Below are 15,983 nucleotides of genomic sequence, written 5' to 3'. Positions count from 1 at the left end.
TTTGAACTGAAGCAAAGAAGAAATCAGTAATTTAAAATGGGGGGGGGTAACTCAGTTTTACTACCACAAAGTGAAATAAGAACAGAGAACAACTAATTCAATTGCCTTGGGACACTGCTCATGTACTTGTTTTATTTGTGAGGCATAATTAAAGTAAACAGTATCCCGAGGAGCCTTAATCTTGAAATGATAAAACGGCACCAAATGGAACTACATTAGTCATTCTATTAGGCATTTCTGAAATTACAATATGATCTTTCCATGAACAATACCCTATTATAATGAGAGTTCTCAATCCCACAGATATGAGAGAGGTTTTAATTTAAATCTCAGGGGTGTCATTCACGCATGTTACCAGCAGAGCTATTAAATTAGGTAATCTATTTCTTTCTTGGGAAAATACTGAGCTGTAAAATGTTGTGATGTATGAAAACCAGATCTGTGAAATAGGCTGAAAAAATGAAAAGTAATATAATGATTTTAAGAATCCTACCCAAGATACAGGCTACATTCAAAGTACGAGGAGGGTAGTTTTAATAGTCTGATATAAGCTGGAAATGCATCACAAGCCTGTCTACCATCACGCCTAGTTACTGGATCGGAATAAACTAGTGAGTTTCACCTGGGGATGGCTTTGCCCCCTACAGGACATGTGACAGTCTCAGGACATTTTTGGTTATCAGGGGGCTGTCGGGGAGGGAGCGCCATCCTATTGGCACCTAGTGGGGAGAGGTCAGGGCTGCTGGTAAACATCCTGCCATGCCCTGGACAAACCCCCTAACAAAAATTTTCCAGCCCCAAATGTCAACAGTGTCAAAGTTGAAGAATACTGTTAGCCTGAGATCCCAAAGAGCACGTAGCAAACCATGGTCAAAGTGTCTTCTGACCCTCTCCTAGTTGGGAACAAACTGGCCTCTTGATCCAGCTCAGGCTGCTGACTCAGATAAAAGGCCAGGCCCCTTTTAAATTTTTCCTTCTGCTCCAGTTTCATTTATTTATTTTAATTCTTAATCTACCAAACATTTATGTGATGCTTGTAACATGCCAGGCACTTTGTAGAAGCGCTTTGCAAACATTAACTCAGTTGATGTAGGCACTCTCCTTAGTCCATTTTTTACCAGTGAGGAACCTAGAGCAGGGAGAGAAAGCTGTCTGTGGCTACATAGCTGGAGAGAGGCAGGGCCGGGAGGCAAACCTAGGTAGGGTTCTGGGCTTAGGAGCCTGTGGTCTTGACCTTCACGCTATACCACCACTCAGTGCTGTGAAGTGACATCCCTATCTTCCAAGGACCCCTCACGCTCTTCTCTACCACGTTCTCCAAAAGTCCAGTTTCGTCAGTAAGGTCTCCCTCCCCCCTCCCCTTGTTTTGGAGGACCCATCCTCTGCTACCCTGTACTCCGGGTCGAGTTTAGGATGAAGGTGATAAAAGCCACACGGACCCCGGATCCTTTTGTTGAATGCCCACTGGAGGCTCCCTGGTAGGGGGCATTCTACAGACCCCCTTCTCATCCCCCCAAACCTTCAGAGGAGGCATTACTGTCTCAACCTTACACATAGATTCAAGCTCAGAATTCAAGTGAACTTCCCGAAGTCACATAATTAATAGGCGGCAGACCCAGGATTTGCAGTCCCATCTGGCTCTCAACCCTGGGCTCTCTCCACATCCCTGTGCCAATCAGGGAGCGGGCATCTCCCACGGGTTGCACACGGGGACGAGAGCAGAGGAAAGGAACCTAAAACCGCCTTCGTTTTCAAAGAACAGAGAACCCCAGTACACCCGGGCCCAGAGTGTGCCCACAGGTGACCACAGGCCAGTCTCCCATCTGTAGATGCTGCGATTAGTCCTCACTGCGTTCTGTTTAAAGGAAACGGAATTTGTTGTCAGTATCTGAACAGTCGGGAAATTTCACACACATTTTTTTTGGATTTCTGGTTTCTCTTGAAAAGTCAGGCAGATCTGTCACCATGTGTTGATGTACATTCCTGCAAGGCAAAAATTAGCATACTTTCTCCAGTTCATCAGTTTGAAACGCACGCACACACACACACACACACACACACACGCACATTCCACTGGCCAAGCTTCTCAGCTCCACAACACAGGCATTTGACTCTGTGACCGTGTGGCTCAAATTTAGATTCGGAAACGAGCTCGGGCTATCACTTGAGTCCCTGATCGTCCTAGTCACACATACATAGAGTAGCTCCTTTGTTGTTTTGGGGTTTCTGACCGTCACACCCCCACCCCCTGCCCAGTGCCTGTAGTCTGTATATGCAAACCGTAAAACCCCAGTTTGGTTGCGATTCACCGGAGGGAAGGCAACTGCACTTAAAAACCAGTACGTAAGCAAAACAAAACCCAAACCGTACATTCTTGCCTTTTACGAATACGGACTGTCTTTGAGCCTTACTTGGGGTTATTGCAGTGTCTCTCTTGATACTTTATTCCACCACCACAGGTTCGCGAACATTCTGACCACTTGGACCAGGCGGACCACTGGCCGTGGACGGGCCGGGGGCCGTGCTCCCCGAACTTCACACACTGGCCTTGCCGACACCACTATAAAGAGAAGGTATGACACATTTCCTGTCAGAGTCCATGCGGGGACGGGAAGGAGAGGCAGACACCTGCGCGTTAACGGAAAAACGAGCGCGTCGGCAAATGGGAGAACGCAGGACACCTTGACGGGTTCCTTGACCGTCTGCACTTTACCGACACCGGGTTGCTCTGCATCTACTGTGTGCGTTTTGAAAGGCTGACATCTAGGGAGGGGGCATCTGTCACCAGCAGGCGAGGATCGTATGCTTTGTGAGCTGTCGAGGTGAAATATTCAGATAAGATTCCACCCAACAGCCAAGGGACTCAGTGCAAGCACAAGGACAACGGAGCCTCCCCTGAAATCTAGAAACAAGGCTGCTTTGAGAACAATGTGGATCATTCACTCAGGGAGAACCGGGTTTTTTTTTTAGGTATGAACACAGAATTTATCGTTCTGATGATCTTATCATAAAAACAGATACAATTATGCAGACATTTTTGTTTATCCCAGACCATCCCTACGGAGCACTTCTTATGAAGCCCAATAGTTCTCAGTCCAGGCCAACTGTGCTTGTAGATAACACCCTTTGACCTTTTTGTCTGTATGAAAGGTCCCTGCTCCAGACCCTCGGATGACTTTGAGCTCTCTGAGTGTCTTTTAGGAATTAGCTCTGGGTCTTTCATTTGCTAGTGCTCTGATCGAGCCAGGACGAGAACAGTTTTCTGGGCTAACCTCTCCATTTGTTTTCTTTTGCAATACATTCCAGGCTTCGCTGGTCATCTCTGTCCTTGGGGCTTGCATTAGCCTCTGGTAGTGGTTTTATTCCTGTGGTGCTTTTATTATGAGCAAGTTCTGCATGACTTAGCATAACTGCACACTTTCCTAAAAGCCTCCACAGTGAGATCCAATGGACTGGGGTTTGGACCATGCATGCCAGGTTCTGTTGAGGAGTGGGGCTTCAGTTACAGAATTAGGGGGAGGTGGTTTGACTTTCAAATCTTCGCTTTCCCCCTGGGATACATTTGGCTCCTTGGCTGTTTATTGCGTAGCGAGTGAACTTTGCCCAGTTCAAGATATTGCTTCCTTTCTTCAAATTCTTGCCGTGTGCGGATTACTTCTTGTGTTTTTCATTTGTCTTTTCCCTGGATTAAGTGCCATTTCAGAGTTTGCATGAACTCCTGTAACACCATTGAGCCCTTTTAGGGGGAAAGCAATTGGTCATTAGAGGATCTGGGCCACTGGGAGCAGCAATCAGAATCTTCCCGACCAGGAGTCCCCGGGACTGTCCCGGCTGAGCTCAGTGGCGGACACAAGGTAAGAGCCAACAGCAAGAGCAGGGGCTGCACTTCATGAAGTTGCTCCTAGGTGCCAGAAAGAGTGCAGGCAGGGGGAGCGGGAGGACTTCCCATGCACTTCCTAACTTAATCCTCCCAAAGCACTAAGGAGTTAGTAACTATTTTCTGGATGAGAGAAATTCAGCAAAGAAATACTAACACAGCTACCCAAAGCAGCCACATAGGTACAGCTGAGGCTCGATTTCAACTCAGTCACCAAAGCCCCTCAACAGGATATGTATCCTTCTCGCCTCAGAGGCAAATGCGCCCCCCCGCCCCCCGCACAGGTCTTAACCTGAATTTCTTTCTTTTTTTAAAGAAATATGGTTTTTAGATCTGTTCCAAACCTTCAATTAATTTAACTTTCTTTTATTTCAGGATTCATCCTAGTATTGGCTTAGGCTGCCAGAAGATTGTCTCCTCTGGCTTTTTCATTCAGTATAGAAATCAGAAGTAAATACATGAATGCACACACACACACACACATCCTCTTTGGATCTCATTGCAGAGGCTTGCAGGAAAGTGTGAAGTTATTCTAAGTCATGCAGAACTTGCTCATAATATACATATTATATATATATATGTGTGTGTGTGATTCACACACACGTGCATAATACACTTATAAAATTCTACATATAAAATTGTATCTATTCATACGTATACAGATAGGCATTTCTTCTAATTTCAAAATGAGTGGCTGTAACTGGGCAGACACCTTTTATGACCGACAGAAAACACAAGCCTTTCTTTTCTTGCACATGTAACTAGATAAACGTATGTGCTTTTTCACATCCTCACATGTTTACTGAACATTCACGGTCCAAATGTCACTGAATGACCAGGGACTAGAAAGATATGGGGAAGAATTCAGCTAGGTTCCAGTTACAAGGGAACAAAACACAGAGTAGTCGCTACGCTGTAGGATGCTTGATATAAAGCATAAGGCATGATCCTGGCCTCACGGAGTATATAGTCTAATGAAGAGCTGGTTCCATCCCCTAGAGGAGGAAGAGTCCGAGAACCTTGCATGTGGATGCAGTAATAATTAAACCGGAGTGATGATGGATGGAACTCATCTGAACGTTTTCTGCTGAGGGGGAGGCCTTCCCCCATTCATTCAGGGGCATTCCCCCAGTATTTAAAACTGCAGCCTGGTCTCTTAAAATAATGAGGTGGGGGAGTGGCATGAGGACATCTGTTTTCTAACTTCTGGACCGCTTTGTCTCAGGTTACAGTAACTAAAGTCTAATCCAGGGGCATTTTCATGCCCGTGGAACTACATCCCTGGTGTAGGTAGGTAATAAAAACTTCAGCCCTATGCCACTTGGCACTTACTTATTAGATCAATCTATTCTTCTACATCCCTCTTATGTTTAATGCTGTTGCGTTCATAATGAAAAAATACCCACTAATCCTCGAGTTTCAAGTCCTAAATTTTGATGCTCTAAAAATAAAAATGACGGGGCGCCTGGGTGGCTCAGTCGGTTGAGCGGCTGCCTTCGGCTCAGGTCATGATCCCCGGGTCCTGGGATCGAGTCCTGCATTGGACTCCCTGCTCGGCAGGGAGTCTGCTTATTCCTCTCCCTCTGCCCCTCCGCCCCAACTTGTGCTCCCTCATAAATAAATACAATCTTTAAAAAATAAAAATGACTTGAGCAGTACTTATATGTTCAATTATTTCACTATTTTGCCTCATCACACCTAAAACATTCCATGCCCATTTTCAATGAGCATCCTTAGTGGAATTTCCTAAGACAGGTACTTCTGAAGGAAAGTTGCACATAATACCTCAACTTTTCTTAAAAAAATTATTTTCTTTAAAATCAAAGAGTTAAAAAATGAAAATATTTTAAAAGACTTTGAATAAATGACTCAATATTAGTAAGCATTTTCTGAACACTTGTTAATTTTTGTGTGCCTATATTTTTGCCTTTATCGTTAATCTCTCACTGAAAGTCTCTCTCCCATCCAACTGAGGATGGGATTCACATTCCAACATCCACCTTGGTGTACCCACTCACTGTAGTTCATTCTAATAAGTGCACACCTAATCCCGAGCATCGACAGCAACTCAGGGCTTAGAGGAGGTCTGTTTAAAAAGAAAGTCCACGTTATTGGCTTCTGCACAGGTTTCCCCACTGGACTGGGAGTTCTTGAAGAGATAAAACTGAATTTTATTCATTCTCGTATCCCCAGGGTCTCCTGTCTCTGATACCTAGCAGTCAATAAGTTATTGTGCAATTGAATTCACTTTAAATGACCGAGTCTTCTCGGGGCACCTGGGTGGCTCAGTCGGTTAAGCGTCTGCCTTCGGCTCAGGTCATGATCCCGGGGTCCTGGGATCGAGTCCCGCATCGGGCTCCCTGCTCGGCGGGAAGCCTGCTTCTCCCTCTCCCACTCCCCCTGCTTGTGTTCCCTCTCTCGCTGTGTCTCTCTCTTTCAAATAAATAAATAAAAAATCTTTAAATGACCGAGTCTTCTCTACCAGCTCATGCTGCCTCGGGAGAGCCAGAAGCAGAGATCAGAGATCCTGGAGCATCTCCACGCTCCCCTCTTTCATAGCCCTTGATCATGATCTTCCAAAGGAATGCACCAAATCTGGGTCATATACTGCTATATCAAGTGCATCTCTCCCTGCAGATGCTACTAAGAAAGGAGAAAAAAACCCCAGAAACTATGAACGTTCTTCATTCAAAACACAGATATCTCATATTGGAGATGGTTCTGAGGGCTGACCATACTTGCCGGCTACCAGCTTTCTGGTACAACCAACAGTGACCCAGCTTACCCTTTGCCAGGAGTCCCTCTACGTGACGGGACTCCCCTGAGCGTATTAGAAACTCACTGATGGGTCCTGGGAGGTGAGAAGTAGAAGCCTTGTATGGGGGGACAGTCCTTCCTTTGCTACTAAGGGGACATCTGCTCCCTGAAGCTTCTCTATACTAAATCAAGTTTAAAAGGCAAACAGTATACAATGAAACCTTCCACCTTGTTGAAATATTTCATCTAAAAATGGAAACCAAAGTCAGAAAAAAAAAAATCATCATAAACAATGGAGCCAACTGGGTGATATTAGCACTGAGTTTTTATAATAGCTGCTACAGAATGCTAGTGGGTTTAAAGACAAGTCAGAAAATGTATGCGGCCAAGGCATTCCATTCTGAAGGTCCCAGTGCAAAGAGTTTGTATGATGGTTTGTTTCTATGCGTTACCGTATTTCCAGAACTAAAAACTAACACGTATGCAGTTTACCATACTCAAGCCACAAACGGTCCCTTCCGCTGCAGGCATAAACTTGGTCTCACACCTGTGACCCACTCGGTAGCACCAAAGAGACTTGCAAATGTCCTGAAAGGAAAGAAGCAGCTGGTAAGGGCGTTGCTAGAATAAAAATGAAAATATCCAAAGCTTTTGTACACAATATTGTATTTTGATGGGGAGGTAATAATAGTTCATCTCAGGACCACTGGGCTTGAAACTAAGAGACCTGGTTTGTAATAATCACCAGCAACACCACCACCAGTGAAGCAGGAGAGGCCAAGATTGGAATCGAGCACATCGGATTCAAATCCTTGCCCCAGAATCCCAGGTTCCACGCCCTATAGACGGACATGTTCTAGAAGTCTCCGATGTGCAGTTTTCTCCCCTGTGCAAACAGTGATAAAAGTAGCTCTTGCCTCTCCATCGGTTCTCAAGGATAAATGGTGTGAATGATCACCATCATCACCTTCCTCCTCTTTAGTAATTTTGAAGCATTTCGACAATTCTCACACCATGAAAGAGTTTAACTCTCATGCGAGACTGTGGTAGGCAGAATGCTGCCCCCCCCCCAAAAAAGGACCACATCCAAATCACTGACACCTGTAACTCTGTGCACTTACATAGCAGAGGAGAATTAAAATTGCAGACGTAATTAAGGTTGCTCATCAGTTGACCTTGAGATGGGGAAACTATCTTAATTTTCCACATGGGCCCAAGATAATCATGAGGGGCCTTAAACAGGGCAGAGAAAGACAGAAGAGAACCAGAGAAAGGACAGTGTGAGGAGGACTAAGGGGGATGTTGTTGCTTTGAAGATGGGGGAAGGCGAAGGGGCCATGAGCCAAGGAACGTAGGAGGCTTCTAGAAGCTGGAAAAGGCAAGAAAATGGCTTCTCTTCTGGAGCCTCCAGAAGGGACACAACCCTGACAACACTTGATCTTAGCCCAGTGAGACTCATTCCAGATGTCTACCTCCAGAACTGTAAAAAAATAAATTTGTATATTAAGTCACCAATTTCATGGAAAGTTAGAGCAGTCACAGGAAACTAGTACTGTTACTAACACCATTTAGTGTTGGACACTAAGCTAATTCCCCACATAAACTAATTTAGATGATGGGATTGAGCAAGCTATTGACACTTTCAAAGCCACCAAGTCATACACAGCTGGTAAGTGGCAAAGGCAGGACTCACACTGGCCTGATTCCAGCCAGAGTCCTTGACCACGGCTCTCTGGACCTGGATTTGCCATTAAAGGAAGTTGGAAAGCTCTCAACGTCTCTGGGCCTCTGTTATCCATCTATAAAGTGAGGGGACCGAACCAGATTCCCTCCAGCTCAAACAGCTGAAGTTGCTACTCAGAATTATGTCATTAAGAGAAGGTCAAAATCAGGAAATGTCAAAATCATTCCATTTTGTTTGCCACATTCTATTTACTGGGATAGACGTGTGAACGTGTACAATTTGGAGGAAAATATTAACAACAAGGGAGGAAACAAAATGGCTTTTGTGGTCACTTGGTGTGGCCCCGAAAATTCCATTAACCGGACACCCAATTCCCCAAGCCTTCCGGTTAATGTAGCTTTCACGGTGACACAATATGGCAAGAACATGCTCAGGGGTTATTTCACAAAAAGTTTTCCACAGAACCAAGAAGAGGAAATAGAGGGAAACCAGAGAGATGTGCAGTGAGCCTGATTGTGTAAACCATAAAGTTCTCCCCCACCGCCCCCCCCAAAAAAGAGAATGGAAGGATATTCAGGATGCTGCTGGGGACTATAACCCACCCGTGGCCCCAGACATGTGCCACACATACCATCATACCATTTTCAAATCTCAAAACAGCTCCTAAGACACAATATTACAGTGTTTCCCACACACGTGGACCTGCAACTGGCATTAGTAGAAAGCATGAGGCAGCCTGCCAACAAGTGAATCAGCTTCATCATCTCTGTGTGCTCTCCTCCATGTATCACCCTGGGCCTGAGGGGAACAATGTAATGTGGAAAAAGACAGTCGACATCAAAATGGAGAAAGGAGAGGCAACCAATGAAACCCAGCCACAGTTAGAAAGGCTTTCAGAATTAAACTGTTTCCCTCCTGACAGCCAGCGAGCAGCCATAACCCACACCCTTCGCCTATGTGGCAGCCACCGAAAATGACCCTGGGGCAGATCCAGGCAGAGGAGACCCGGATTCCACAGCCAATGCCAAGCCACAGGGCGAAGGAGAAGGGGCAGCTGGAGAAGACCGGGAAAATGAGGCAAAACACAAAAACACAGGATTCCAGAGTGAAATCAGACAGGCTGTATGAACATGTTATTTCTTTTGTGGTGAAGGACATAAGTCAAACGTAATTATAGCCAACTACGTGCTTTGACGACCATGAGAGTCTTCTGAGAAAGCTCCCTTGCAAAGTAAACAGAAATGAGAGTTTGTACTTTTTTGCTTGCTCTTCCCTCTTTTTTTTTTTCCCAACATATTCAACTAACTTTTCCTTATCTATAATTCCCTAGACTGGAGTCATAATTTAAGGGAAAAAGAAATAACCACAGAGACTCCAAGGTCTCATGTTGCCTGCATGTGATTTTTAAGGAGAGTCTCGATACTAGGCATTACTCTGTCCTATCACTTGTTGACCATGTTGTCCTGTTGTGTTCCAAAGATTCTGAAGGACGCCCCTCCAAGCAAAATCCGATGTGCTCAAAATGTTAATGGTTTCTGCAAATCGAATTTTATAAAGCACCGAACACATCCAAAACAAAATTCCCCATCTGTCCCCCCAAACCTGTTCAGGCTCTTCCAGCTCATGTTATGACACCTCCATACTTCTAGATGCTCAAGCCAAAAATCCTAGAGTCCTCCTTGACTCCTCTCTCTCTCTCTCACTCTCCCTTCCTTGAGTAGGGATGAGACGGGGACAGAGGCAAAATCCTCCACTTGATGAAAACGGGAGTGCTAAAGAAATGTTAGTTTTAGTTACCATGTAAATTCAGTAAATGATTCCTGGGTCTCTGGCAACACGGCGGGTACACGCTACGTATTTGCCATCCACTGAGGCAAGAGGCAAACCTGGTCAGTTATAATATGGAACCACAAGTTTACGATGGTCCACAGAGGGTGCAGATGGAGCCTGGGTAAAAGGAATGCTTAAATCTCCTTGGGGAAAATAGGAGGTACCGCTTGCACTGAATCTCCAACAACAGTAAAAGATGATTAGGTATTTGTCACATGGGTGGCCATGCAGCATTCTAGGGTGGGAGGCATGTCTACAAAGGCTTGTAGACATGAAAGAAGGAACGGTATGAGAAAATACAAGGACATCAACACAGTTGGAACTTAAGTCCATGGGGGAAGTTAGTAAGAGTTGAAACCTGATGTAGTAAATTTAGTAGATTGCAAAGTAGGTAAAATTTACTGATTACATTTAGATTTAGATACTAGGAAGTTTCTCCTTATTCCCCATTCTTTTATCCCAATGTCAAGTTCTTTTTTTAAAAATAATATTTAAAATTGAGGTATAACTGACAGGTAACACTGTATTAGTTTCAGGTATACAACATAATGATTAAGTATTTGTATATATTACAAAAGATCAGCACAATAAATCCTGTTAACATCTGTCCTCATACACTGTTACAATTTTTCTTGTGATGACTTATTAAGATCTACTCGCGGGGCGCCTGGGTGACTCAGCTGGTTAAGCAGCTGCCTTCGGCTCAGGTCATGATCCTGGAGTCCCGGGATCGAGTCCTGCATCGGGCTCCCTGCTCGGCGGGGAGCCTGCTTCTCCCTTTCCCTCTACTCCTCCCCCTGCTTGTGTTCTCTCTCTCTCTCTGTCAAATAAATAAAATCTTTAAAAAAAAAAAAAAAAGATCTACTCGCTCAGCAACTTTCAAACATGCAATAGAGTATTAACTATAGTCACCATGCTGTACATTGCATGTCCTTGATTTCTTTTCTAGAACTTTGTATCTTTTGACGTCCTTTATGCATTGCAATGTCAGATTCTTGAAAGAAGAAATACATGCCCATCCTACTATTTTTGACGTGCCTTTTCTTTTGAAGGAAGTGTTCTCTGAGGTGATGGGTGCGAACGTAGTCACTGGAATTCAAATGCCTTCCCCATAATTCCTATTCTGCTTCGAGCCCTCTTGGTGCATCTGTAAGTGAACATTTACGGAGCTTCTGCTGTTGACAGTAACTGCTGGCTGCTGAGGTAACAGAATACAGGCTGCTTGCTGCTAACTCAGTAAAATAAGGGGCATCGGAAGCACTGACCAGAGTCTTCCAGAGTTCGGGGCCTTGGGCAAGAAAGCCACGGGGAGAGAGGAGCCTGGGATGGCCATGCTGCTGGAGACAGGAGGGAGAGAGCATGAAGGAAAGCCTGGGTGTTCGCTGAGGGGTGCCGCCGTCCCAGGAGCTGCACCCTCACAATTACCAGGGAAGAACTGTCCTTATCCTTGCCTTACAGATAGATGAGGCCACAAAAGCCGAGGGAGGTTCAGCCATTTGCTCAGGGTTCTAGGATGTGGTGGAATAAGGTTTTAAACCCAGGTCTACCTAACTCCAAAAGTCAGACGGGGGTGGGGGGGTGGAGGGGGTGGTGTGTGTGTGTGTGTGTGTGTGTGTGTGTGTGTGTGTAAAACTGAAGACTGCCTAATTCAACAATTCCCAACCCTGAGCGTGCATCCAAATATCACCTAGAGCCCCTGTTCAAGCATTGCCAAGTCCTACCCCCAAACCTTCTTATTCTTTAGGGTGGGATGAGCCTTGATCATTTGCATTTATAACAAGTTCCAGGGGATGCTGATGATCAATTGCATCGCTGGTTTCAAAGACACTTGAGAATTCTTTCCTTTTTCCTTTTTTTTCCTCTTCTAACTATTATGCAAAACTACTTTTCCAGGAGGCATAAAGTTCAAAAAAAGTAGGCAGTGGAGGAGAATACGTTTGTAAGGGAAAGCAATGACAGGACAGTGAAGACTCTGAAAACAAACACCATCCTTTCCCTGTGCTGCCGGAGACAGGTCTACACTGTCCAGACCAGCAGGGCGAATGGAGGTTTGCTTGTTTAGGAAACCCCTCCCACGCAGGGCCAGGCAGGAACTATCTGTGATTATCAGCGATAACGCCATGGTTGGCTACAAACAGTATCTTCCGCCCCCTAGGTTGTGGGGGGAAACATTCCGCATTCGGGATCCACCACCTTCCCTGTCTTACCTCATGGTCATCTCAAACCTCTCCCTTAAGCAAATCTCCCCGCCCCTCCAGGCATTCCCATCCCTGTGCCTTCCTCATTCTAGCCAGTCTTCTAGTCTGCAATTCCCACTTCCCTTTGCTCCACTCCCCAAGGGAGACCATCAGACTGAGGTGCTGTCTCTTGAAAATATAGTATGGTTCCAGGAAAATATCTGTCACTGAAGACTGGCTGTTTGAGCCCTGCACACTGTCATATACGGAACAGGCACCCCACACGTTTGATGAATGTCTGATCCTGAAGGCATCTTAGTAATTTTTAAAACTTTCTTTATATTCCTAAAGAAAATCAAACTTGTTAGCAATTGTGCATTTGCCGCAGAGTAAGCGCTTAAAAAATGTTTAATGACTGCGTAAGCTAGTGAAACCTTTAGGAATGAAGGGAAGAGGAGACAGAGTTAGGCAAACTTTGTCCGCAAAGTGAATGTCCACTGACTTCTGCCAAGCACATCAACAGGCAATTAGAAACAGCCATACATTTATTAATGTATACACGATACACCAGCATCTGCCAAAGTAAGGTCCATGTACCACGGAGGATACACCAAAAAAATTGTGGATGGTGTGTGGGTAAACTTTTCTGATAGTCATACATTTAAAGAGCATTAGAAAAATATGTGATCCCATATCAAACCTGTGATTTGGTGGTTATTTATTAGGACTGGACTCATGTACTTTTAAGTGAGCTGATTTGTTAGAAAAGCAACACGTGAATAACAATACAGAGATACAGGGCGCCTGGGTGGCTCAGTCGGTTAAGCGTCTGCCTTCGGTTCAGGTCATGATCTCAGGGTTCTGGGATCGAGTCCCACATCGGGCTTCCTGCTCAGCGGACAGCCTGCTTCTCCCTCTCCCTCTCCCTCTGCCTCCCTGCCCGGGCGCGCTCTCTCTCTCAAATAAATGAATAAATAATCTTAAAAAAAAAAAAAACAACAATATAGAGAGACAGCACAAAGAATGAAGGTAATTATCAATGACTGAATGTTGATGTTCATGACTGAGGCTTAGGAAACACTCCTATTAACTGGAGAGAAGGAAGCTTAACATCAATGTGATGGACAGGTTTAAAAGTTTTGAGGCTTTGGGCAAATGGAATACACATTCTCTGAGCTCCATGTAAAAAATGATAATTCTCCTTTCAAAAGGTCTTTGTGAAGACTGAGGAGAAGTAAAGTAAGTCTCTAAGAAGATGCCTTCTAAAAAAAAAAAAAAAAGTCTGGCGCTTAAAGGACTGAGCCACCCAGATGCCCCCCCGGGGTGCCTGGGTGGCTCAGTCGCTGGGCATCTGCCTTTGGCTCAGGTCATGATCCCAGGGTCCTGGGATCGAGCCCCACATCGGGCTCCCTGCTCCTCGGAGAGCTTGTTTCTCCCTCCCCCACTCCCCCTGCTGCGTTCCCTCTCTCGCTGTGTGTCTCTCTGTCAAATAAATAAATAAAACCTTAAAAGAAAAAAAAAGAAGATGTCTTCTGTGGAACAGAGGCTCACGTGGCAAGTGCCGGGGGGCGGTGGGAGGGGCAGTGTTATCCTCAATGGGGCTGTAGCAGAAGGAGGAACAGACAAGAGGAGGGATGGAAAAGGGGAAGAACAGGAAGAGACTAGGGAAAGGGAGCTATAAAACTTTGTCATTTCCCAGTTTCCAGATACCTAGGAATTCCACCTTTCTCTCTCTGGATAGTAGGGAAGAACAACTTAAAACTGATTCCACTTTGTATTGATGTTGAGATGGTCAGTGGTGGAGTTTTGGACCAACTGGTCCAATGTTTCTCCCATTTCTACATCCTGGACCTTTGCTTTTCCCATCAATGTTTCTCATAATATTGAAGGGAAGACTGGACACTCAAAGTTGGCTGTCAAGGGTAGTTTTCACATTCCATAAAGGCATAGGTATATATTTTGAGGTGGTGATGCTTTTTCAACGTATCACGTGAAAAGGGAATATGAACACAACAATAATAATCAGAATGATGAGAAGTAGGTAAATGTGACTCTACCCAGATTTACTACTTGTGATGAAATCCTCATCAACCCAGGAGGGATTTTCTCCCACAGATGCAGTCGGATGGTATTTAAACCAGGCATGGTCTATGGGGGATAAGCCCGGATAATTCACTGACAGTAAAATCGCCACTTAATTATCATGCCAAACAACTGACATTTTAGAGATAACCCAGACTCTAACCCTTGGCCTTCGCAAACCAAATGTTTAGATTTCTGTTAGGGACACAGACACATTGCAGAATCTTAATGTAAGTTTGAGATCACAAGCAAACATACCTTCACAAAACCGAGGCTGCATAACTTGGCTTTTGCTCCAAATTGCCACTTGCACTGTGTGTCAGCATCATAAATCTGTCCTGGTAGTTTGTCCGGATATTTATACTGTCCCGTTTGCTTAGGCTCATCCACCAGACAGCCAGCCTGAGGTGTGCTGCCATGGAAACACAGCCTTGTTAATTCCCGTGTTTATCTGTGATCTTTCCACGTAAAGCAATACGCCTCTGAATGCACTCACATGAAGAAAAGCATAGCATGGTGGAAGATATAGGTGATACTGAATGTTAAAGTGGTATTTGTTTTTTCCAGAGAGTGAGTCCTGTCCTGCCTAAGAAGAGGGAATTTACATAGCTACGGAACGTTTCACCTGGCGCTGGAAGTCATAGCTCTCCAAGTGGTTTGGTTTGGCCAGCTAGATGGGAAAGGCCAATATATTTGAAAACTCTCCCCAACAATGGTATTCAACAATATTCAACAGATTTTTATTGGGGTGCCTACTGTGTGCTGAGCACCAGGCTAAGTGCTAAAGGTACAAAATAAACTAGACAGAGCTGGTACCTGCAATGGAGTTGAAAGTCAGGCTGCATCTTTTATAAATAATGGGGCAGTGGTCAAAGATGTACTTTACCTTAAATAATCTTTACAAGCAGAAAATAAATTAGGTTTTTGAAAGTATCAGGAGAAAGGACGCATTGGGGCAATAAGCAGAATAATTCCCCAAAGTGTGCTCAACTGGGATGTGTTAAGAAAAAAAAATCAGTCTGGATGGTGGATATTGTTAAATAGCACCTTCCCTCCATTTAAATTAAATAGCTAAACTATGATATCAATGAGAGGTAAAAGAGCATGGTGGTTAAGTATGATTTTGGAGGCAGACAGATGGGAATCCGAATCAGCCATGAGACCAAGAGCAACTCTAATATACCTCATTACTGACAATGAGGTCCATTAAGAGTTTAACAGATCCAACAAGAAAATGCAATATGCTCAACCTAGCACAATAAGCATTCAAAGTCAACTGTTATCATCATCCCAAAACATTTAATTGTATCATATTAATGACAGAAATTCAATCTGTATTAAGTTGACCCTGATTTATAATATTTATTGATTCTATTCTCACATGAGATAGAAAAGATAATTTCAAAGCCCCAAATAATAAATTTATAATAAGACAATCTTCTATTTGATAAAACTTATCATTAGCAAAAGGTTTGTCAATTTCTTACTATTCTTTGGGGTATTATTTGGTTAAACACCTTATATTTAATCAGCTTTGCCTGTGTGTATTACTAATTCTGTAAACATTTGAAAATCG

At 44.3% G+C, this 15,983-nt stretch overlaps 1 protein-coding gene across 1 annotated transcript in view; it reads right to left on the bottom strand.

Moving 5' to 3' along the window:
- ADAMTS18 (ADAM metallopeptidase with thrombospondin type 1 motif 18) overlaps nt 1-15,983 on the bottom strand; it is a 147,413-nt gene that overhangs the window by 49,089 nt on the left and 82,341 nt on the right. The window contains exons 10-12 of the mRNA XM_045892105.3: nt 14,666-14,819; nt 7,127-7,222; nt 2,412-2,560 (exon numbers count right to left, since the gene is read on the bottom strand). Of these exons, the coding sequence (XP_045748061.1) occupies nt 2,412-2,560; nt 7,127-7,222; nt 14,666-14,819 (399 nt within the window). The remainder of the gene's footprint in view (nt 1-2,411; nt 2,561-7,126; nt 7,223-14,665; nt 14,820-15,983) is intronic.

This window comes from Mirounga angustirostris, unplaced genomic scaffold, assembly GCF_029215605.1.
Source record: "Mirounga angustirostris isolate CCGP_5_RB_7025 unplaced genomic scaffold, mMirAng1.0.hap1 SCAF_16, whole genome shotgun sequence".
NCBI classification, from domain to species: domain Eukaryota; kingdom Metazoa; phylum Chordata; class Mammalia; order Carnivora; family Phocidae; genus Mirounga; species Mirounga angustirostris.
This window is presented reverse-complemented; position numbering and strand designations above follow the sequence as displayed.